Source organism: Narcine bancroftii, chromosome 1, assembly GCF_036971445.1.
Source record: "Narcine bancroftii isolate sNarBan1 chromosome 1, sNarBan1.hap1, whole genome shotgun sequence".
In the NCBI taxonomy this organism is placed as follows: domain Eukaryota; kingdom Metazoa; phylum Chordata; class Chondrichthyes; order Torpediniformes; family Narcinidae; genus Narcine; species Narcine bancroftii.
In genome coordinates, this window is record NC_091469.1 from 474,652,103 (window position 1) to 474,677,801 (window position 25,699).

Consider the following 25,699-nt stretch of genomic DNA (forward strand, 5'->3'; position numbering starts at 1 on the left):
GCCAACTTTCTTAAGTTAGCCGAAGATACAAAACAAGGTAGGATTTTCAATCAAGAGGTGGATGCGGTGAGGTTTCAAAAAAATTTGGACAAGTTGAAAGAGTGGGCTGAGATCACGATCGATGGAATACGATATAGAAAAATCTATTTTATGCACATGACAAAGAAAAATCATCGTATTGGTTGAATGGTAAGAGTATGGGTCTTGGTGATGCTCAAAGGGGCCTGGGCGAGCAAGGGCACAGGTTGCCAAGATGGGCCTTTCTTACAAGAGGACTTGAAAGCAAAGGCAAGGGAAAATTGTACAGGGTCTTGGTGAGACTGCCTCTCGAGTACGGGGTAGAGTCTGGTCTCCTTATCCAATGAAGGATGCCCTTGGCAGGGAGGGGATGGATTAATGCTTTACCAGACTGGTGTGGGGTGACTGAGGTTTTTTTTCGGAACTGTGTTCTCCAGAGTTTAATAGAATGAGAGAAGATCTCATTGAACCATGAAAAGAGCTTAAAAGGCCAGTTGCAGGATTAGAGTTATCCTGTGGCTGAGGTACCTAGTACCATTGGGCAGAGTTTCAGAATTAATTCTGGCAGAGCATTCTGGATTCTAATCATTTTCTGCTTCGAACCATGTTACTTTTGGTTCTCTTGCCAATCTCCGCAATTTGTGCTCTCTGCGCATCGATCTTCTTGCCAATGCGAACAGTTTGTTCCTGTTTACTCCACCTGATGCCTTAGAAGCTTTGCCAACATCTTTCTAGTTCAATGTCAAACCTGATTGTCTGACCTTTTCCACTCTTCCCATGGCTCCTGTCTTCTCACACTTGCCAGAGATCACCATCTCCCTCAGCCTTCCACACCCTGATGTCCCTTCCGCTAGATTCCCACTCGACTGGGATCACTCACAATCATTTCTCCTAATTTTTTCTCTCGGTGTTTACCTGCTTTTTATCCTCGCACTTTCCCTGAGGCTGTTTCATGTACTAGACTCCAATTTGCTTTATTTTTCAGTTCTAACGAAGCATTCAGCCCTGAAATATCTCTACTCAGATGCTGGCAGACATATCAGTTTCAATTGTTTCTCCATTCAAACCTTTTGGAGCACGTAATAGACAGCAACCTGATGAGGCATCTTAGCAGGTCACAATATTCTTGTTGATAATCAGCATGCATTTCGGAAGCATAGATCATGCAAGTCCCAGCTTATCCTGACAGCAAATGACCTGGCTAAAAACTTTGATAACAATGTCACCACTGATTTGGTGGTGCTCAACTTCTCAAAAGCATTCAATGTCATTCCCCACCAAGCATTTCTTAAGAAGCTCGATTACTACGGTATTCGCTCCAACTCTAAAAGATGAATTTCCAGTTTCTTGACGATAACGTCTCCAGTGGGTGTGCGTGAAAGGAAAAGGTCTGAATTGTGTCCAGTGTTAAGAGGTACATCCCAGGGCACAGTGTTAGGCCCACATTAGTTTCTATTCATCGTCAATGACATTCATGGAAAACTCAAGTACCATTAGACTATTTGTGGTTTACCGTCCAATTAAGTCAGCTGATGATGAAGAATGGTCACAAAAAATGGGGCATGCAGTTCAATCCTTCCAAATGCATAACCATGTGTGTCAGCAGGAAGAGAAAACCAGGCAAAACATCATACAAAATCCAGGGTGTCACCCTTGATGGAACCAAATACCTTGGCATCAAAATCCAGAATGACCTGTGTTGAAATGATCAGATAGATCATACAACAGTGAAGGCAACAGGAGTCCTAAATTTTCTGAGAATCAACTTCCATCATTGTTCAACCTCTGACAAGGAGAGGTTGTACCTCACTCTCATCGGACCACGTTTGGAATACACAGTAGCTGTATGGGACCCAGACGCAAACAAAAATGCTACACCCATTGAATGAGTCCAGAGACATGCAGCCCGATTTGTCTCAAATACATCTGGGACAGAAGCGAGTGTTACAAAGCTCTTGGATTCATTAAAGTGGAGCTCTCTCCAAGACAGACGTGAAGCACACCTCCTGACCTGTTTTTACAAATTGCTAAACTGCCAGCTCGATATTGATGACCAATTCTATGCGGAACCCAAGCCTGCCAGATGGAGATGAAGGCACACGATCCAATTTGTAATGCCATCTTCCAAGACAGATGTGTACAGCAATTCATTCTTCCCCCATACAATTAAAGCATGGGATAATCTCCACCCGACCATCCTCACACAACCAGACCCAATTAAATTTAAGACAGTTTTTCAAAAATCTCTCTCTTCAGCACACCTTCCTCACCTCCAGTTTAAATACCATACGGAATATCTTGGAGGATCAAGAACCAAATCTCCCCATTACCAAAATACTTTAATTATTTTCTGCAATCAATGAATTTTGTTTTTGTTTTCAACTCGTACGCCAACATCCAAAGGACAGCATTTTTGGCTGCTCATGTGTGAATTTCAAAAAGCCATTGAACATAGAACAGGAAAAAGCATCTTCAACCCATATATCTGTACTGAACATGATGCACATCAAGTCCACATAAACAACCAGTTGTACACATACGAGATGAAACAGCATTTCACCAGACCATGGTGCACACACACGTACACACATAATAAATAATTCTCACACAGCATGTAATAATGACATATGTATATAGAAATATAATCTAATATACATGTGAAAATATTCTGGAATAATATATTCAATTTCATTAGTAAGTGAGATATCTCTCTATTCCCTGTATTATTCATGTGTCAATTCAGAAGCCTCTTAAATGCAACTATCATATTTCACCACCACAGGCAGCCTGTTCCACTCTCTGTGCTAAAAACTTTACTCACACATTAAGGCCATAAGGAAAAGACCAGAAGTGAGCCACTTGACCCTTCAAGTTCCCTCCACCATTCCATCATGAGATGATCCATTCTCTCACCCAGCCCTACTCCTCTGTCTTCACCCCATAACCTTTGATACCATGACTATTCAGATACCTATCAATCTCTGCCTTAAATACACCTGGCCTCCACACCTGCCATGGCAGCAAATTCTAGAGGTTCACTACTCTCTGGCTAAAGGAATTTCTGCATCTCTGTTTTAAATGGGCGACCTTCAAGGCTGAAGATGTGCCCCCTTGTCCTAGAATCCCCTACCAAAGAAAACAACTTTGCTGCATCTACTCTGTCCAGACCTTTCAACATTCCAAATGCTTCCATAAGGTTCCTACTCATTCTTCTGAACTCCAAAAAATACAGTCCAAGAGCTGTCAAACATTCCTCAATCCTTATATGCTAATCCTTTCACTCCAGAAAGCATTTTAAAAAAATCTATTTGGACACTGTGAAGAATCTGTCTTAAGCTGTGCTTAGTCTGCTCTACTGACATTGGACATGTATTATCTCTACCACTAAAGACACTCCCCTTGGCTATAACTGCGTATGCACCCATTATCATTCATTATTGTACTACTGAGTTTCTACTAATAAAAGGCATGGTTCCTGATTAACTACACAGCCTTCGATTTCTTCATTAACTGGCACTTCAGACATACTGGACAGTAACAGGATCTTCCAGCCCATGAGCCCATGCCACCCAATTGAACTACAACTCTGGTACATTTTAAAGGGTGGGAGGAAACTGGAGCACGTGGAGGAAACTCATGTAGACACAGGAAGGATGTACAAAGTCTTTAGAGGCAATGCCAATTCGAATCCAGGACAGCCTGTAAGGAGTTTGTACATTCTCCCCATGCATGCCTGCTGCAATAGCATTGGGTTAACTATCCTATGCATGCTACCCTTCTTGTGAATCATCTCTCCAATACCAGCACATCTTTTATTATACAAAATCTCCTTTAAGCCACCCCAACCCCTCACCAGAAACACATCCTTGAATATGTGGCATATTCGGTCTACACCTCTCATATTATTACAAATTTCTATCCAGTTACCTCACCCTCTGATGCGATACAAGCTGAGATGGTTAAAAAAAAAGTTTTTTTCAAATACTAATTCTGAGATTAACTTCTATTGCCCTAAGCTCATAGAATATTATTGTGAAGAATTGCATCCAAAAGATTCTGCTTACATTACAGGGGAGCCTACATCAGCCGTGCTGAATGCAATATTGATCTCCTTACCTCAGGAAGAATGTTAATGCGTTGAAAGCAGTTCGGAGAATTTAGAACCAGTGGTTAACGCTAATTAATAATGGTTGACCCATTGAAGATGGAATGGGCTGCTCAAATTCGGAACTCTCTGCTAAAAAGGAGGTGGAAGAAGTCTTGGAACATTTTTAAGGCAAGAAGTTTATACTTGAGGTAGAGGTTTATAAAATCACGAGAAGCAAACCTGCCTGCCTTTTGTTCATATCTTGACGACAGGCTCAGGCCCAAAACTTTGGGTACCTTTCACTTTCTTTCAACGCTGTGTGACCTGAAGTGCTTCTCCGGAACTTTTCTGCATTACAGGATCACGGCTGAGAAAGATATACAGGTATATGACAGATATTGGCCTGTATTCTTTGGAAATTAGGAGAATAAGGGGACTCTCACTGCAATATTTACAATGCTGAAAGGCATTGGCAGAGTAGATGTAGAAAGGTTATTTCCCATGGTGGGAGAAACTCGGGCAGCTTCAGGATTGAAGGGTGCCTGCTTAGTACAGATTATGTGCAGGAATTTCTTCAGCCAGAGGGTGATGATCTGTGGAATTTCTTGTCACAGGCAGTTGTGGAGGCAAGGTCATTGGGTGTATTTAAGACAAAGAATGATAGGTTCTTCATTAGCCAGGGCATCAAAGGTTACGGGGAGAAGACCGAGCAAAGGAGCTGAGGGAGAAAATGGATTAGCTTGTGATTAAATGGTGGGGCAGACTCAATGGGCTGAATAGCCTATTTCTGCTCCTATGTCTTATGATGAGGCTGAACATAGGAAAACAGGACTTGTTGGGTAAACAACTGTCAGCATGGATGACTTGGGCTGAAGGAGTTTTCTCTGTGCTGTAAACCCTGCGACTCCAGATCGATCCTCAATGAGAAGTGAGTAAAAGGCTAACTGGGGGAGGTGGGAATGGAGAGTTGAGGTTACATTTGGATCTTACGAGATGGCGGAACAGACTTGAGGGCCAAGAGGATGAATCCTGCTCCTAATTCATATGTTCACAATTCAGAAAATGGGACACTTGACAATATTGGAGAGCATCACCCTCCCCACCCCCCCCCCCCCAACAAGGGATACCCTGCTGCCAGGGAGTTCCATGCAGGCCCGGTCAATTCAGAACAATGTCTTCTCCTCGAAGAACATTCGTGATTCGGATCTATGATTCAGGCGGCACAGTTAGTGCGATGCTATCACGGTGCCGGCAACCTGGGTTCAAATCCAACACTGCCTATAAGGAGTTTGTACCTTCTTCCCATGTCTGCGTGGGGATTGTAGGTTAATTGGGGTATTTGGGCAGCATGAGCTCAAGATCCAGAGGGCCTGTTACAATGCTGCACACCTAAATTTAAATGTAAACTGTGCAGACAACATATCATTCCAAGGTCAAAAGGGAGTTGACAGAAATGTTTGAATGATGGTTGCAGGGAATAGGAAATTAAGGAGGGGGAAGAATGGCTGAAATGGGATTGCTAATTTGCAAGCTGTATGAGATAACATGTTTTAATATTACCTTATGCATTTTGAATGGAGTTCAAAATCTCAAATAATGCAGCAAAATTTTAACTTGCATTTTCAAGTCTATTCATCCAGCAAGACATGTGCCTCAGATCATAAAAGCCCTAATATCAAATTGCTCCATTCACTAGCAAGCAGCGAGCCTTCAGATGAAACATCAAATTACGCAGAGGAGCGGGGAAGCAAAGAGCTGCGCAAGAAATCATTCAAACCCAGGGGAGACACTCAAAGCAGACCGAGCATCCCCGCCAATGCATCTGGGATGCTTCTTTGAGAGCTGGAGGTTCATTATCGGCATAATAGAGAGCTGACAAACAAAATGGAGAATGGGCTCTTTATATATACCAGCCCCTAATTGACAAAGGAAGAAGTAGTAGTCGGCTTTTAGTGATTCAGGTGATTGCAGATAAACCGAAGTTGGTGAAAGTGATGTGCACACGAGTTCAAATGATCTCTTTCAGCAAAACTGAGACACAGCAAATCATGCCTGCTCCCACACAAAACCAAAGAACCAGAGAACACTACAGCCCAGACACAGGTCCTTTGGCCCATCTTGTGCATGGTGAATTGTCATTGAGGAGCACCGTTCACACTGTTGACCCGCGACTGCAACGCCAGATCCATCACCAATAGGGTCATCAAGTTTGCAGGTGACAGTCGTTGACCTCATCAGCCAAAATGATGAGTCGACCTACAGAGAAGAAGTGGGGAAAAATAATCTCAGGTGAAATGGGGGGAAAACAGCCACCTGAGTCTGCACGTGGACAAGACGAAGGAGATGATCGTGGACTTCAGGAGGAACACGGATGACCACCCTCCACTACACATTAACAGCCCAGTAGTGGAGAGAGTAGAGTGTTCCATGTTCCTTGGAGTCCACTAAACAAGTGGCCTATGCTGGACACGCAACATCTCCTCACTTTTCAGGAAGGTGCAAAACCAACTGCACTTTCTGAGAAGACTGGGTGGGGTGGGGGGTGGGGGGGCACGCAAGGCTATCGGCCACTATCCCGTCAACTTTCTACAGGAGCTCTATTGAGAGCTGGTGGCTTCACAATTGCTGCAGAGCATGCATCCATCATAGCCCTCCATATCCCTCGCATCCATGTACCAGCCCAAATTTCTCTTAATTGTCAAAATCAAACCTGCATTTACCATTTCCGCTTGCCTTTCAGTTCTCCCAAAAACTCCCCTTAAAGATTTCACATCCCACATCCTCTAGTTCTTGTCTGACACGACCTCAGCAGAAAAAGCTTGCTTGTATTCACCCTATATATACCCCTCATAATTTCACATACCTCTGTCAAATTTCCTGTCATTCTTTGACGCTCCTGGGAATAAAGTCCTAGCCTTTTTAACCCTTCCCTTAACTGTTCAAGTCCAGGCAACATCCTTGTAAATTTTTCTGCACTCTTTCCATCTTATTGTTATCTTTCCTGCAGATAGGTGACAAAAACTGCTCACAATACTTTATGTTTGGCCTCACCAATGTCTTAAATGTTTAAATTTTATATTTAGACATTTTGACCATTTGTCCTTGCTGCCCAATTTACACACAATTAACATACACCCACGGTATATTTCAAATGTTGAGAGGAAACCGGAGCCCCTGGGGAAAACCCACATAGACATGGGGAGAATGTACAAACTCCATACAGACAGAGCAGGATTCAAAGTTCAGTCCCGAATGCTGGCACTGTAAAGGCGTGGTGCTAACCGCTACGCCAATCGTTCCATCTTATACATCTTCTGCATAACATCCCAACTCCTATTCTCAATAATTGGATTTATGAAGGACGACGTGCCAAAAGTTCTCTTTATAATCCTAAGTAGCTGCAATGCCACTTTCAAGGAATTATGTATCTGCACTCCCATATCCCTCTGTCTACCACTCCATAGTTCTCTACCCTTTAAGTACTACCCTGGTTTCTCCTCCTAACATGTTTTCCAGCTGTCACAGAATCCACTACAAGCTTTGAAAGCCTTCCTTCTCCATTGTCTCACTCCAAGCTAGTCGCAATTGCCTGCACATGGAGATGTGAATTTGGCCAGCAATATCAAGGGCATCAGTCTTCACTCCATTGAGGACATCTCCAAGAGGCAATGTCTCAAGAAACCAACCTCAATCCTCGAGGACCTTCACCACCCTCTTCTCACTGCTACCATCAGAGCCTGAAGATGAACTCCCAATTGTTCAAAAACAGCTTCTTCCCTTCCTCCATTAGTAAGTGGTTTCACACACTTGAGAATGAAGTGTAAACAGAGTATGATGGGTCCTTCAATATGTTGGCTGCCTTTCCCAGGCAGATGTACATGGAGTCAATGGAAGGGAGGGAAGTTTGTGTTATGTTCTGAGCTGCAGCCACTTTTCTTCTGATCTTGAGGAGAGCAGCTCCTATGCAATTCAAGATTCTTTTATTATCATTAAATAAAACACATGGAATCCTACACAAAATTGCATTTAGTCTGCCATAAGGCAAAGATTCGCCATCAGCTGAAATGCCCAGTGCCCTTTTTGGTCAGAGAAAGGGAAGAAAAAGAATGTCCATGGATTCACCTCCAATGCTCCTGCAGCCACACGGGCTTTGGTCCAAACCATCAGCAACGAGAGCTCCAGAATTAAACCTCCGACATTATCCGTGATGCATCCAGCAAGTATGTTTTCAGTCTTTTACTTGTAGAAGTCATCAAAAGGAAAAGGGGGCATGCCAAACTTCCTTAATCTTCTTAGACATGCTTGTCCGAGGTCAGGTCATTGGAGATATTTGTTTCTAAGAAATTGAGACTAACTACTTTTTTCATGTTAATGCTATTAATTTAAAATTTAAACATACAGGACGGTAACAGGTCCTTTTGGCCCACAAGCTTGTGCTGCCCAATTACACCCAATTTACCCACAATCCTCGGTACGTTTTGGGGTGGGAAGAAACCGAAGTCCATGGGGAAGATCCACACAGACATGAGAATTTGCAAACTCCTTACAGACAGTGCAGGTTTCCAACCCAGGTCACTAGTGCTTCAGAGTTGCGCTCACTGCTAGACTGCGCCGCTTTTGAAAGGGATGTGGATTCCACCTTCTCTCCTGATGTCAACGATCAGTTCCTTTGTCTATTGATGCTGAGAGAGGTTGTTGTCTTGGCAACACATCACTGGACTTTTACTCTCTCTTCTGTATTCCAGCTCATCGTCATTTGATACCGGCCTCACTTCTGTTGCACTCTTGGTGAATTTGAAAAGGAAGTTAGAATGGAATTTGGGTGCAGTCATGGATGTAGGGCGAACATAGTTGGGGACTTGAGGTGCTCTGTTCTTGAGTGTGATTGTGGTCTTCACTGATGGTGGTCTGTTAGACAGGAAGCCACAGTTCCAGTTGCAGAGGGGGGCTCCAAGGCCTAGATCCCAAGGTTTGGGATGGGTTTGCTGGGGGCAATGTTATTGAAGGTGGAGAAGTAGTCCAAGAACAGTCATCTAACCTACTGTCGATATCTTTGGCATCCAGGTGTTCCAGGGCAGAGAGGAGAGCCAGGCTGATGGCATCTGCTATGGGCCTATTTGGACACGAGGCAAAATGAAGTGGGTCAAGGTTGGCTGGTAGGCTAGAGTCGATGTGAGCCATGACCATCCGCTCAAGTATTTCATTACAGTGGATGCCTAAACCAATGATCAGTATTCATTTAGACTATGGTTATTATAAAGGGTCTAAATCAGTGGTTCTCAACCTTTTTCTTTCCACTCACATACCACTAAGTAATGCCTATGCCATCGGTGCTCTGTGATTAGTAACGGATTGTTAAAGTGGTATGTGAGTGGGAAGGGAAGGTTGAGAATCACTGCTCTAGATCCAATTGTTACTGAAATATTTTGCTTGAGGTAAATGTTCATTGGCCCATTTCCTTTGGAGTTACGACACCATGCACATAACGCGTCAATTAGATAAGATTAAAACAGTGGTTTTCAACCTTCCCTTCCCACCCACATACCACCGTAAGCAATCCCTTACTAATCACATCGCAACTATGGCATAGGGAATACTTAAAGTGGTATGTGAGTGGAAAGAAAAAGATTGAAATCCACAGCTATTCTATGTTCTATTACTGTATAAATATCTAAAGCCCAATGGCTGGCAAAAGGTGGTATCTTTAGCTGCCTAAATTCTGAACAGAGGCCTTTAGGGAAGCCCCACCACATCCCCATCGGGCACACAAAACTCAAAACGGTCAACCAGTTTACCTATCTCGGCTGCACCATTTCATCGGATGCAAGGATCGACAACGAGATAGACAACAGACTCGCCAAGGCAAACAGCGCCTTTGGAAGTCTACACAAAAGAGTCTGGAAAAACTACCAACTGAAAAACCTCACAAAGATTAGCGTATACAGAGCCGTTGTCATACCCACGCTCCTGTTCGGCTCCGAATCATGGGTCCTCTACCGGCATCGCCTACAGCTCCTAGAACGCTTCCACCAGTGTCGTCTCCGCTCCATCCTCAACATTCATTGGAGCGACTTCATCCCTAACATCGAAGGACTCGAGATGGCAGAGGCCGACAGCATCGAATCCACGCTGCTGAAGATCCAACTGTGCTGGGTAGGTCACGTCTCCAGAATGGAGGACCATCGCCTTCCCAAGATCGTGTTATATGGCGAGCTCTCCACTGGCCACCATGACAGAGGTGCACCAAAGAAGAGGTACAAGGACTGCCTAAAGAAATCTCTTGGTGCCTGCCCCATTGACCACCGCCAGTGGGCTGATATCGCCTCCAACCGTGCATCTTGGCGCCTCACAGTTCGGCAGGCAGCAACCTCCTTTGAAGAAGACCGCAGAGCCCACCTCACTGACAAAAGACAAAGGAGGAAAAACCCAACACCCAACCTCAACCCACCAATTTTCCCTTGCAACCGCTGCAACCGTGTCTGCCTGTCCTGCATCGGACTTGTCAGCCACAAACGAGCCTGCAGCTGACGTGGACATTACCCCTCCATAAATCTTCGTCCGCAAAGCCAAGCCAAAGAGAAAGAGAGTCAAGGAACAAAACAACAAAAGAAGTGGAACATGAAGTTGTCACCATTCCTGCTGCAGTTAGTTATAGATCATTTTTAATCCAGCACAGAATTAGAGTTTATGAATGGGGCAGATCTGAGGCAGTTCTTAGATTTGAAAGCATGAGATTTATATCGCAGGTCTGTTCCCATCGATCAGAACCACAGAATTCGGCCGCAAAACCTCTCGGGTCCACTCTGCCACTCGTAAATATGCAGCCGGGCTTCTATAGAAACACAAGTATTGCTAGCAAACAATCTTTTGAATGTGGTATTGAACCTGCCTCTTCAGCTTCCTCTTCCAGCTCGTTCCAGACACAAACAACCCTCTAAGTTAAATAAAATGCCCCCTTGGGTTCTTCTTAAATGTCTCCCCCATGTCCTCCAGTTCTGGATATGTTTACCATGGGATATAGCAAGTGCTTCAGAGAGAAAATAGGCTGTGGTGATCAAAATGGGGAGGGAGGGAACTTCTGTTAAACTTAAGCTGAACCAATTCAGCCAATGCATAGCATCTAGGATGGAAGTTCCAATGAAATGACTGGTAAATAAACCTGGTCATCAATCCACCAAGACTTCCAATGTTGTCATAGTTCTGCAGGTGACGGGAATGCTCACTTAAAGCTGGTTAATACATTCACACCAGGAAATACCAGCCTCAAAGAAACTCATTCCTCTCACAACACCAGATAGTTCTGTGGTAAACTACTAGATGTACAAGTTTGTCTGTTTGGGCACGCCCATTGGTCAACTGTGCCTGTGGCTCCTCCCACAAGCTCCAGAATGTTCCACAGCCCCCTGCCCAGTGCAGAACAGTTGAGTAGCATGGATGTGCTTTTGTTCTAAAGCTAATAAAAGCCTATGAATTCATTTAACTTCAATCTTTTGGAGTTATTGATGGATCATCAAGCTAATTCTCCAAATTTCCTTAATGCCATTTATTCATTGCAGATCTTTTATATGGAGACAAAAAAAAGCCACAGAATAATCGGACCCATGACTGCATTGTATTTTCTGCACTGGGAGTTATAATCAAAATCACTGGAAGAATGTAAGAGTTAATTGATTGATTCAAGGACTAGCTTTCATAAGGTAGGATTTAAAAAAAAAACCACTCTGCAGGTCTAGCAGCACCTGTGGAAAGAGATTCAGAATGACAAGACTATCGGAATTGGGAGAGAAATTTCAGATTTATTGTCAGAGTACATGACATGACATACAACCCTGAGATTCTTTTTCCCCACGGGCGAGGTAGAATTACCACTTATTGGTAATGTTAAAACTGGACAGAGTATGCATGTAAACAAAAAACTGTAAACAGATAATGAATGTAAACAAACCGACTGTGCAATATGGGGAGAATAAAAAAGAAAATCAGTAAAGTGGACAAGATTCCTTAAATGAATTTCTGAGAGAGTTTGTCGTTGAAGAGTCTGATGTTGGAGGGGTAGTAGCTATTCCTGAACCTGGTGGCACGTGTCTTGTGGCACCTGTCCTTCCTGATGGCAGCAGCGAGAACAGAGCATGTGCTGGGTGGAGTGGGTCTTTGGTGATTGCTGCTGCCCTCTGACAGCAGCGTTCCTTGTAGATGTACTCAATAGTGGGGAAGGCTTTGCACATGATGTCCTGGCCTGTGTGCACTACCTTTTGGAGGGCATTATACTCAGGGGTATTGATGGTCCCATACCAGACCGTGATGCAGATGGTCAGCACACTTTCCACTACACATCTGTAGAAATTTGCCAGGGTTTATCATGTCATACCAAACCTCCACAAACTCCTGAGGAAGTAGAGGCGCTGACGTGCTTTCTTCACGATGCCATTGCTGTATGGGTCCAGGAAAGATCTCCAGAGATAAATACAACTGAGAGATACAAGTCCAGGACATCACAGGTAAAACCCTCCCAACCATCGAGAATATCCATCGGAAAGGAGCAGCAACCACCTAGCACATGCTCTGTTCTCACTGCCATCTTCAGCTAAGAGGTTTAGGTGCCATAAGACTCACATCCAGGTTTAGGAACAGCTGCTCCCCCTCCACCATCAGACTCAACAACAAACTCAGACTCATTTAAAAACTCTCACTTCAGCACTTTGATTCCTCCCCCCCCCCCGCCCCCTGTTTTTACAGTCATTTTAAATTTCTTTATTCGTTCACATGTTCTTCTTGAGTACAGTTTTTTTTGCACTACCAAAAAGTGTAAATTACGCCTCACCCTCAGGAAAAATAATCTTAGGGTTCTATGTTGTATATACTCGGACAATAAATCTGAAATTTCAACTTTTAATTTAGTTTTCAGTGAAAGAGAAGGTGCGGGAGGTGTGTGATGGACAGTAGGTGCAGCAAACTCAAAATGATTTCAGAGACTGGACTGTAAATCTCAGATTTTCTTTGGATGAAGAATGAAGGTGAAAGAAATGCAAGATGTGGGGGAGTTTGTTTTCAGTTTTGGTCAATGTGCTGCAGGAAAGATATTGTCAAGCAGGAGAGGGTGCAGGAAAAATTTATGAGGATGTTGCTGGGACTCAGGAGCTTAAGCTGGAGGGAACGATTGAGTAAGCTAGGGCTTTATTCCTTGGATCACAGGAGGAGGAGGAAAGATCTCACAAAGGTGTACAAAATCATGAGAGGAGTAGATCAGGGGATGCAGAGAGTCTTTAGCCCAGAGAAGGGGAAATCAGTAACCAGACGAAATGGATTTAAGGTGATGGGGAGATACCTCAAAGGAACCTGCGGGGTAACATTTTTTTTAAAAAAAGAGAGTGGTGGAAGTTTGCAATGAGCTGTCAGGCGATGGCCGAGGCAAGATTTAAGAAAAAATTGGGATAGATGCAGAGATATGGGCCAAACTCTGGCAGGTGGGATGGGTGAGAGGGATATGGGCCAAGCTCGGGCAGGTGGGTCCAGTGTAGGTGAGACATTTTGGTCAGCATGGGCAAGTTGGGCCAAACAACCTCCTTCCATGCTCCTTGATGACGAGTTGAGATTCAGTTGTAAGGTGGACAGTCAGCCCTGTTATATTTTCCATTCCATTTTTGATCATTTCAAAAGGGATATCTATCTTATCCGGTATAAGTTTCTGATTTTTTTTCCAGATTTCCAGCATGTGTTCTTTTTTCTTTGGCTTGGCTTCGCGGACGAAGATTTATGGAGGGGGTAAAAGTCCACGTCAGCTGCAGGCTCGTTTGTGGCTGACAAGTCCGATGCGGGACAGGCAGACACGGTTGCAGCGGCTGCAGGGGAAAATTGGTTGGTTGGGGTTGGGTGTATAGTGCTTTTTTTAAACATATTTGTCCTACACCAGCTGAACTCATTATCTAGCATCAACTTAGCCTACCACATTCCATTCTGAGTGTTACAGAAACAGTTTACATCAACCTTTCGTTTTTTCTATAGCCACAGCTGAGGCAGTTCCTGTAAAAGTATAGATATTTTGTTATTGATTTGGTCAATGATCTTTGGGAAATTGTTTAACATTTCGTGGAGTAATTTTAATTAGGTATACTGTCTAGTCTTTATTCAGATACCTTCCTGTTTATTGCTTATACCTTGAAGGCAGGTCAGGCCTGAAACGTTGGTAATTCATCTTTGTCTTCAATGGGTGCTGTAAGATCAGCTGAGTTCCTCCAGTATTTCTATGTGTTTTTACTACAATCAGTGTCTGCAGAATTTTGTGCTTCATTCAACATATTGAGCTCACTTCAAATGATGGTCTGTCTAAAGGCCTTTTCATAGAAAATCTCCGCATGGAGGTTGGCTTAAAAGCTGAATGAAAAGTTATTTCTTATGCAGGCCCTGATGTCACCTTTCAGCCTGGAGGCGACTGGGACATTGATGCAGTTTTCAAGAGGCGTGGCTACTGATGCCACGATGCCATACCTACGTGCCAAGCCATGGCTAACTTTGTTACCCATAATCCCCCCAGGCAGGTGGAACCTTTCTGCATTTCTGAGAACAGTTCCAGCTGCGTGGGGGAATTACAGATATGGTAGACAGCCATTGCTCTGCCGCGTATTGAGCCTCTGCTACCGACGAGTGGTCCCAAAGGCCAAAGCAGCCCGGTGAGGTGCCAAGGGCTGGAGCAGCCAGTGGGGATGTCACAGCCCAACTCAGCTTTCCCTGCCCTGAGGGGGGGTGGGGGGTGGAGTCATGGAGGGAAGGAGATGCCTGAGATGAGTTGCGGGTTGACGATGTTATCAGCTAGCCCTTAGCCAGCTGCTTACAGCAGCATTGCCTTCACGTTAGGAGGCAGAGCCACTGACCCTTCCACCGAGAGGGAGTGCAGTCGGCACCTTAGGGCCAGCCAGGGCACATTCATGGAGGTATGTCTCCCAACGCAAGGGCGGAGAATCTCCGCCTTTACACTCGGGCTGTATGAATGGGCTGGTGAGCTGAAGTTGAATTTAAGAAATGGCACACGATTTCCAGCCAGACTGGGTCACTCATGAATAGTCTAAGCCCAAAAGTCTTGCAGTGCATAATCAGGCAGCTGTTAAAGGATTGCGCACTGATTTGCTTTTAAACTCATTTTTCCAATCACCACGAACACTGCTCTTAACCAAAGGAGGCATCCTCACCATGAAGGGCACTGCAAATGCTTAACTCGTCACCTGCCACAATTCAAGCCCGAGTCCTTTCAGCTCTGCGACGTTGAGCTACTGATCACAGAACTGCCCAGGCAACAGCCTCCTTCAAACTGAAAAACACTTGAATGAAAATGAGGAGCAAACATCCTCCAGGCTCTGCCAATCGAAGCAGCTCAAAATCCATCCTTGCACTAATTCCGGGCCCCGCCGTGACCCATTTGAACTTAACAGCATGGAATGAATATTAAGCAATACTTTGCAATTCCATTTCTTTTTTAACATTCACTCCAGCTTTCAGCGAGTTTGCCCTGAAGGACTGCGTACACCCAGGTGTTCGTCTTTGCATCTACTTTCCACACATGTCCATTAATGAGACAAACAAGTAACAGATTGCCCCTCCACTTCATATTTTATGCACCAAAATGGAAATTTTTACATCCAGTATTACATTTTATAATCAATGTTATTTTGTCATTAGTATTTGTAGGCTACAACATGCATTAACTTACAAATACAGCACAGAAACATCAAATTGAACTCAAATGATCTTGGTGAGATCACAAAGGTTATGGGAAGAAAAAAAGGCATCGAAAGAAAGAATACATCAGCCGTGGTTTGAATGGCCTCGAGTCTGATGATCTTCTGGACATCATTACTAAGGGGCATCCCAGCCCAGAGCACGTTTGTTCTGTCCGCTGCAACAGCAAGGATCTCCCAGGGTCAACCACTTCAATTCCCCATTGCCACACGGACGTGCCTGCCTGTGCCACAGTCTCGTGAGCAGCCAAATATGGGCCTCTGCAAATCGGAGGAGTAGCCCCTCATCTTCTGCCTTGCAGGCTCACCAGATGGCATCAATGTCAACTCCTCCAATTTCCATTAACTTCCTCCCCCATTCGCTCTCTCTCTCTTTTCCGATCCCTTTGGCTCCCTTCCTCCAAGTCCCCAACACCTTCCCTTCCTCCTCCTGTCAGAGTTACCTTTCTTCGTCCCTCTGCATATCTCCCCCCACCCCCCGCTTCTTGCTCTGAAGTGCTGAGTGGCATGGACGATGTGGATGTAAGCACTTGAAATGTGAGCAACGAACTGAAGAGATAAAGCGTTGAAATTAACAACTCCAGCTCAAAAATGTAATTAAGAGAACAGTGGCTATTCAAATAATGTCTCAAAGAAAGCACTTCGTATGTTGAATTAAATACATGTTCCAGGCAGCTGAATTATGAAAACAGCATGAGAGAGGAAGGGTTAGCTGTCGGTTACTCATCTCCTACCAGAGAGCTACCCTCAGCCCTCTCCCCTATCATCCACACTTCCCCCCTGTACCCACCTATGACATCTCACCTTCCCCTTCTCTCACCCCAAACGCTTTCATTTGGGCATCTGCCTGCTTCTCGTCACTCCCGAGGAAGTGCACCGGCCCAAAAAGTTGACTGCCTTCTACTTTCTGTTGATGCCGCGTGACCTGCTGAGTTTTTGGTGCACTGCTCCAGCAATTCTTGGTCTGCTCGAGATCTGGCATTTTGCGCTCCTCTAATGTCGCTCATTCACGATGGCTGAATGTGCAAAGACAGAGAGAGCGCAGCATTCCTTTGCGTTCTGCTCCACTGCGTTGCTAACCTGTGCTACATTTGCTCTCTGAATACTCTGCCTCGATAGCTGATGGAGCATTCAGAATATCAAACAAATTATGGGTGCTCGCAAATCAACATCAAGTTGTGGAACCATCAGGACCCAGAATACAAAGAGGAATCCTTGGACGGCTCTTCCAAGAAACTGCGAAGCTCAATGGGTAAACGATCCCCTTCTTGATTCAGAAGGTGCTGATGCCGGGACTCGGGGTGATGGTGGAAGTGAGTTAATCGGGCTGTAAGCAGTGAGCAACAGTGCTCCTCAGGGATCGGTTACTTACGATACATACAAATCATTTGGCTGAAAATGTAAGATGGGGTGGGGGAGGGGGGAGAGGGAGGGAAGAGAGGGGTTAGTAGATTTGCAGATGACATTAAGATTACTGGAGTTGTGAACAGTGTAGAGACCTATCAAAGGATACAGAATCAGTTACAGATCTGGGCAGAGAAATGGCAGGTGGAGATGGTGCGCTTTGGAAAGTCACATGTAAAGGGTACATTTTGTGTTACTGGCAGAGCCCTTAAAAATATTGATGTGGAGAGGGATCTGGGGGGGTCCTAGTCCACAGCTCCTTGAAAGTGGCTGCACAAGTAGTTAGGGTGATAACAAAGGCATGTGCATTTTTAAAATTTAGACATAGATTCTGGTAACAGGCCATTTCAGCCCACAAACCCATGCTGTCCAATTTACACCCAATTAACCTACACCCCTAGTACGTTTAGAATGGTGGGAGGAAACCAGAGCCCCACCCCGGGGAAAACCTATGCAGACATGGGGAGAACGTACAAACTCCTTACAGATAACGCAGGATTCGAACCCTGGTCATGACCGGTGGCACTGTAAAGGTGATGCGCAGACTGCTACACTAATCATGCTTCTCTGTGTGGGGAGTTGAGTACAAAAGAAGTCATGATACAAGTAAATAAAACTTTAGTCGGGCCACGCTGGAATACAGCGCGCAATTCTGGTCACACCATGACAGGAAGGATGTGGGGGCTTTGGAAAGGGTGCAGAAGAGATTTGCCTGGTTTTGAGAGTATGAGTTATATGGAGGGATTAGATATACCTGGGTTATTTTCTCTGTAGTGCAGGAAGTGAACTGATAGGTTTATAAAAATCTTGAGAGCCATTGATGGGGCAGACTTCCCCCCCCCCCCCCATGATAAAAGCTTAAGGGGAAGAAGTTGAAGGGAGCAGTAGAGGGAATGGTAGGTGCATGGAACAGGCTGCCAAGAGGAGTGGTGGAAGCAGGTACAATAGTAGTGTTTAAAGGGCTTCAAGATAGACACATGAACATGAAGGGGGAATAGGGGTGTCTACCAAGTGCAAGCGGCAGAGTTTTAGTTGGATTTGGACAACCTAAATAGCACAGACATGTGGACTGAAGGGCCTGCTCCTATCCTGTTCTAATGCTTTAGGATTCTGCTCCCATTACAGCTAATTCTTCAGTGTGCAAGCCAAGATTTCAAGAGCGATTAAAAGTTGCACTATTCTCTCATACCTCCATATCCAAGTGTATCTACGTTTATTTTCTTCACATTGACCTTTGCCAGCATTGTGCTTTTACTTCAATTACGGCAGCTGCAGACTTCCTTGTTTTACACGATCTATACTGATTGCCAGATGGCCTTGATAGCATTCTGTGCACAGTGCAAGCCTCGGTCCAGAGGTGGCATTCATATTGCTGCACAGGGTTTTGAGCTCATCGTCTAGTTTGACGCTTCAGTGCAATACCTCCACTCACACTTTACCCAGCTTATCATCCTTTGGCATTTTCACTGGCTGAAGCTACCGGACACATCTAGCCCTTCCTCACCCGTTTCTGCCTTCTGCAGGGATCTGTCCCTCCATGACTCCCTTTGCCTGCTGTCCCTCCCTACCCGCCTTTCCATTACCCCAGTACTTTCACCTGCAACCACAGAAGCTGCAACTCTTGTTCTTACACCTCCTCCCTTACCACCATTTAGGGACCTAAAGAGCTCTTGATTAAGGCCTCCACCTCAAAACTTTGGTGATGTAAATCCATCTTTGCAACGCAAGTACACTCTGACCTGCTGAGTTTCTCCAGCATTGTATTTTTTACTTCATTCACTGCGTCTACAGACTTTACACCTAAACAGTCCTTCCAGGAAAAGATTTGCATGTCCTCGTCCTCCAATCTTATCAACCTCACGATGCTCCTAATATGGTTTCCTCTACAGTGGCAAGACCAAGTGCAGGCTTGGGGACTGCTTTGCTCTGTCCAAAATGGCCATCTGGAGCTCCCCATTGCATGGCCCTTCAACCCCCTTTCTGTTACCTAGAGTCGGTGTCAAAACAAGTTTTAACCAGGGGGCATTAGGGGAACTGCGGTGGGCACAATCTGACATTTGCAAACTCTCAACTGGGGGGAGGAGGGGTGGTACCTACCATGAAACTCCTCCGTATGCCACCATCACACTGCCCCCTCCCTCTGACATAATAGACAAATGTGCTCCTTGTATCGGTTGGAGATTAGCGATGTTAGTGCTGTGGGTGGAGGTCACAATGCCTCATTTCTGAGGACAATGCCCACGAAAGACAATCCCCCCCCCCCCCATTGGTGCCGGTCTTGACATTACCACACCAACCTGTCCATCGTTGGCCTTCTTGCCTGCCAGAGTGAGGGCCCAACACAAACAAAAGAAACAACACCTCATATTCAAAGGACACATAGGATTCTGCAGATGCTGGATTATGAAGCTGAACACACTCCACTGGAGTTTTGTTAGAAAGTCTGCAGATGCGGGAGTCGAGTGCAATACACAAAAGTGCATGAGAAACTCAGCAGGTCACACAGCATCCATAGGAAGTGAAGGGCAGTCGATGTTTTGGGCCTGAGCCCTTTGACAGGACTCTGGAAAAACAGGTAGACACTGGAATAAAAAGTGAGGGATGGACGAGGAGAGGAGGGAGAACACGGCAGGGAGGGCACAGGTCAACAGGTAAAAAGGTCATAGGTGGACACAGGTGGGGGAGCAAGAGAAAGCAGCTGAGAAATTATGGGGAAGGGGAATATTTACCTCGTGGAGTTTGATAATATCAGGGGTAAGATAGACTTTCTCCAGAAAAGTATGTTTAATGCCTCATGTTCCATCTGGTTGGTCTACAGCTTAACTGCGGTACATTTTCTAACTTCAGTAAGCATCCAGTCTTCTAACCCACTTAGTTCTCCTCACTTTCCCCTCCATTTCTGTCCCCTTCCCAGTCTCCCACCCATTCTCAGCCCCCTCCCCCTACTACCCACATTTCATCCACCAGATCCTGACCTACTTCAGTTCCATCTGGTCCCATCTGCCTTTCATCTCTCCCTAAATATTTTTCATTGTTATCAGATTCCAGTACTGGTCACTTTGGTTTCTACTTCTCACCCTCCACCAGCTACCACAAACCTCATCCTAGATGGCCCCATCTTTTCCCTTGTCTCTTTCCCTTTCTCCAGCACCTGACAATCAACTGCTTCCGTCTCCCACCTGCACTCCTCGCTCTCCACATCATTCCCTAATTGGCCCCTGTCTAGCCCCTGTCACCGTGTGCTCATTATACTGGCTACCTGTCCTTTGCTCCCTCAGCCTCAATGAAGGGTTCCAACCCGCGACCATCCTTTTTTAATCCTACTGATCCACAACATTGGTGTCGTGGAACTTTTTTCAACATAAATGATCTGGCAAAAAAGGGCGGCATGGTTAGCATAGCCGTTAGTGCCACGCTGTTACAGCACCAGAGATTGGGTTTCTGTAAGGAGCTTGTACTGTTATGAGCCCAGAGGACCCCAAAACCCAGCAGCAATAGCTATTCAAAGTTGCTTTTAATTATCTTTAAACATACAAACAGGATCAAATTTAACTTATCATTATTAACTGAACTTAACCCCTTTCTAATTCTAAGCCCATGTAACATCTGTATAAGTTCAGAAAAGTTATTTGATTCATAGTCAATCTCACTTCTCATTCCTCCAAGTTCACTGGTTTCAGGCAATTCTTATACTGTGCGCAGAATTTAACATTTATGAAATTCACCAGGCTTTGGTGCTTGAAAGGTAAATGGTTACCACTCAGGAAGGTTCTTGTCAGTTTATAGAGAGAGAGATTTGTTGTTTGCTGGACACCCACAACTGATTCCTTGTAATTAGCCACTCTAGTGTCTTGCTGAGGAAACTTGCAGGGTTTTTCCCGATAACCTCTTTCTTTCAGGTCTTTCAGGTTCCTTTTTGTCTTTCTTATTTCAAGTGAAACATTAGGCAGCCAGTCCTCTTGTAAGAATCACAAGGCTGAACTAAGCACTCACAATCCGTTTTCCAAATGGGGTTTTCCACAAGTTTGTCAGCTTGTCCTGTTCCAGACCCAGCTGCTGCTGACTGTAAAACTGCAGAACTGATCGATCACACACACACACACACACACACACACACACACACACACACGTCCGTTTCACTCCCTCTCTGCTTGCAAAACCACATGACCCTCAGAACAGCAAGCAGCACTCCCAGACAGTCTGCAGCTCCGAACCTCCTACTCAAAGTTCTTTCAGCTGTTGCTTTTCAAAGCAACAATCTATTAGTGAAGTCGCTTGGGCACTCCCCAAAGTTTTTGCAAAGGCTCTTGGTGCCGGCCTGGCAAGCATGAGCAGAGCTCCAGTATTTTAAATGAGATCTGTTTTGAAGTGTTTGTATGTGACCTATATTAAAAATCCTGCCACACTTTATCTCCCAAAAACCTATCTATAATCTGTCAGAGTACAGTCTCCTCATGTCTGCGTGGCTTTCCTCCAGGTGCTCTGGTTTCCTCCCACCCTTCAAAACATACAGGGGTTGCACATCAATTGGGAGGCCTCGGCTCATGGACCAAAAGATCCTGTTACCATGCTGTATGTCTAAAGTTAAATTTAAAAAGAGAGGGCCTGCCTTATGGGAAATTTCAAACTTCAGTAAAATGGTAAATGCAAACCCAATCTGGTTTTTTGTGGAGAGTTTTGCATTGTTTGGATAAAATGGCAGAACCTCCAAATAAGCACGAGGCTATTTTTCTTTGTATTGAAATGGGCTCAAAGAATTAAATTCTATGTTAGGCTCAATGATAAAGTTTGAGTACAAATTAATGGGAGTGAGTCCTGCTCCAGGAGTAGAACTGATAGCTTGTCACATTGATGCAGTGCTGAGCAATCATGGGTATGGCAGAGAGACCCCCCCTTCTTGTTGTTCGATAGCTCTTGGCATTACTGAACAAGGACTAAGTGAAGGCTCTCCAGAGATATTTCTCAACCAACTCATGTGACATTTCTTCTGAGGAAATTAAAAACAGTGCTCATCATTTCTTGGCTGTGAACACTTCATTGCTTTATCTCTGATCTAGGAAGTTGTTTCGTCAATATAGGTGATGTTTTTATTGCACAGAAACAATCAAAACAATTCTTCCTCTTGGAGATTTATCTCTGCCCTATGTACAATTTATCTTCTTTGTTGCTTCCATAATGGTTACACCTAAATGACTCTGCAAACTGACAGCATTAACATTGACTTCCAGATTCTGCTCTCCTTCCCTCTCCATTCAGAGACCTACCTCCTCCTCCGCTCATTCCCAGCAGGGTCAGTGCAAGAACTAATGTTAGAGGGGGCCCCAGTGTGGGGTGGGTGGGTGCTATTGATATCATCGGCCCCTCCGACGTAGGTGACAAGAGCGTTGATTCTATGGCATCAAGCATCACTAGATGCCTAGGGCAGGTGGAGAGTCGCAAGCATGCATCGAGTCCGACACTAGTGATGCCTGACACACACTAGAGACACCAGAGGGGGTGGGAGGGCTGGTCTGGTGGCGAACGATGGCTGTGACCATTCGAGGAAGGCACAGCACCTCACTTGGGAGGATAATGCCTGCGGATGCCCCCATCCGCACCCCCCACCCCCGGCATTGACCCTGCTTCCCAGTATTTTTCCTCTACTACCCTCGCATCTTACTTGTTTGCCTGTGTGCTTCCCCCTGCACCTTCCTCCCTCCTCTCCTTATTCAGACACTTGCCTGCTTTTAGCTCATACCTTGACGAAGGCCTCAGGTCCAAAACATTGCTTCCCCTTTACTTCCCATAAGTGGTGCACGACCTGCTTAGTTTCTCCAGCTCTTTTGTGTATTGCACTACAATCACCGGGTCTAGAGATTTTCCTTTTAACTCCACAAATTTATTTCTCCTTTAACGTTCAGAGAGCACCAAGCTGTCATAGGACACAAGAGGTTCTATAGTGGCTTCTTGCTAAATAATTAAATGGACACATCTCCCAATGTGGGCATTCCAATAGGTTACACCTTGATTTGGAAGCATGTTTCTCAGAGAGAGAGAGGAAGTAATTAAGCTGCCTACCTGGAGTAAGGAGGATAACCGAGGTTACGATCAGTGAGCAGATGACTAGAATAACCAGCAGCGCAATTGCAATCCCTTTCCAATTCCTCTGCGGGGGGTTACTCCCGACCAGCTCCTGTAGAAGGAAACAGAATCAGGAATTAAAGAGGATTCCGCTTCAACCTTGACCAGACTGCCCGAACCATGTCAATAAACATGAAGACAATTGAGTGGGATTTGTTAAAACCCAGAAATATACACCGTGGAAAGTTTTCAGTGGTATCCCACCAAGTAGTCAAACCATAGTCTTGCCCTTGCTAAGGGACCTTTTAAATATTCTGCAAGTGTGAACCAACTAAAGAATAAATAGACAAAGCAGGTCAGAGACTGGATAACCTTCAAGAAGGGATTTTTTTTTTTTTAAATTAGGCATGCAGTACTGTAACAGGACATTTCGTCCCACGAGCCCGTGCGGCCCAATTTACACCCAATTAACCTACACCCCTGGTACATTTCTAATGGTGGGAGGAAACTAGAGCCCTGGGGAAAACCCACGCAGGCACAAGGAGAATGTACAGACAGCGTGGGATTCGAAGCCCAGTCCCAACTGCTGGAGCTGTAAAGGCTCCTCGACTTCCCACAGATTCTCCACCATCTGAGGGGCACGTGACAGAAAGGCCCCCCTTTTTAAAAAAAAATGTAACATTTATTTCAACAAACAACATGACAAAACACAAACGATACACACAACTACATCTAATAAACTGCTTATATTAAGAGGAAAAAACAATTTCTGCCAGACGGTAAATCAATACTGCCCCTCTGTTACATACAATTTACATTTTCAAATTAAAATCATATTGTTACATTCGACAACACACTTGATCCCCTGGAAGGCCCACTGTTCCCAGAATTCGGACACCGATCCCTCAGATACCGCATGCTCCCACTCTATCGACTCATGGGCCCGGACGCAAAGATGGGCCAGCAGTTAACTTGCCTTGAGCCCTTGACTGCCTGCCGCCTCAATTCATGAAGGGCCAGTTTGGCCAGGCTCAGCAACAACCCCACAAGGAAATTGTTTGAGTGCCCGGCTCCCCTCCGCACCAGGTAACCGTAAATCAGGAGCGTGGGGCTGAAGTGCAGCCAGAACTTGAGGAGCAAACCCTTTAGGTAGGTGAAGAGGGGTTTCAACCTCTCGCACTCAAAATAAGCGTGGAACATACACCGTCTCCTCCTGGCCACAGTGTTGGTGAAAACGACTCAGGAAGCGGTTGCACAGCACTGCAGTAGAACGGCCCCTGATGCACGTAGCTCCAAAAAGAATCAGAAAAGTCTTCATCAGTTAGTACACAGCATATCCGCAATAACAAGGACACACACAAGAGACTGTAGATGCTGCAATTTGGAGCAACAAACTTAAGGATGAAGTGGACAAGCCCAAAACTTTAGACTTCACTATATAAAGTATACTGCTTGACCTGCTGAGGGTCTCCAGCATCGAGTCTGCAGACATTTGAGTTGTACTACTGAAGGAACTCAAGTGGTTGAGCGCATCAGTGGGATAAAGAATTGATGGCGAAGGGATATCTTGGCAATTCCTTTTCTCACTGATGCATAGGACATTAAAGCACAGTACAGGCCCTTCAGCCCACTATTTTGTGCTGACCCATGAAAACCTACCATCTCCCCCCCTCATATGCATCACACTCTATTTTGCTTGCATCTAAACTCACCAAGCTCCTGCAGCAGATTGTTTGTTGCACGTGATGGCATTCCTCCACCACCCTAAACATTCATCGTCCTTGGCAGTTAGGCACCATTAATGCATTTCAATTACTTGCCAAGGTTACTCAGACAGCACCTCCCAAACCTGCAGTCTTCATCCCCAATGCCGGCAATGAAAAAAAGCAGAAGGTGGAACCACAATATTATTCTTCATGCAGCTTTGACATGCACTCCCCACATAGAACAGCCCTCTTGGAGGACCTTCACCAGTAGAAATGCAATGTTCAACAAGGTGGTTCACCCTCACCTCTCAAGATCATTAATGGATGGGCAATAATTTCTGGTGTTTTCCACAACTTCTAAAACCATATCGCCAAAGCAACGTTGATGTGGAGCCAGGAGGACAACCTGAATCTTCACCCCTCACCTTTCCACTCCTCCTCATCCCCATTCCAGGAAGTTCCATAAGCAAAGGAGTAATGTTAATATTAATGTTAACCATGAGCATGTTAATATCAATGTGAACCAAGGACAAGGTTTGTTTACTGTCACATGTGACAGAGTATTTAGAGGTGGTTTGGGAGGAATTGCTAGAGCAGCTTGCACACACACATTTTAGAATGTTTGCAGGACTTTTGCAGAATGCAACAAAGTATCGACAGCAGGTTGCCTTGGAGAGCATGTGATCTTTGCAGGC

General features: G+C 45.0%; 1 protein-coding gene across 4 annotated transcripts in view; it reads right to left on the bottom strand.

Annotated features, from left to right (window-relative positions):
* The window catches only part of dpp6a (dipeptidyl-peptidase 6a), an 810,473-nt gene that overhangs the window by 510,960 nt on the left and 273,814 nt on the right, over nt 1–25,699 (bottom strand). For all 4 annotated transcript variants that reach the window (XM_069914792.1, XM_069914791.1, XM_069914794.1 and 1 more), the window contains exon 2: nt 23,296–23,410. In XM_069914792.1, the coding sequence (XP_069770893.1) occupies nt 23,296–23,410 (115 nt within the window). The remainder of the gene's footprint in view (nt 1–23,295; nt 23,411–25,699) is intronic.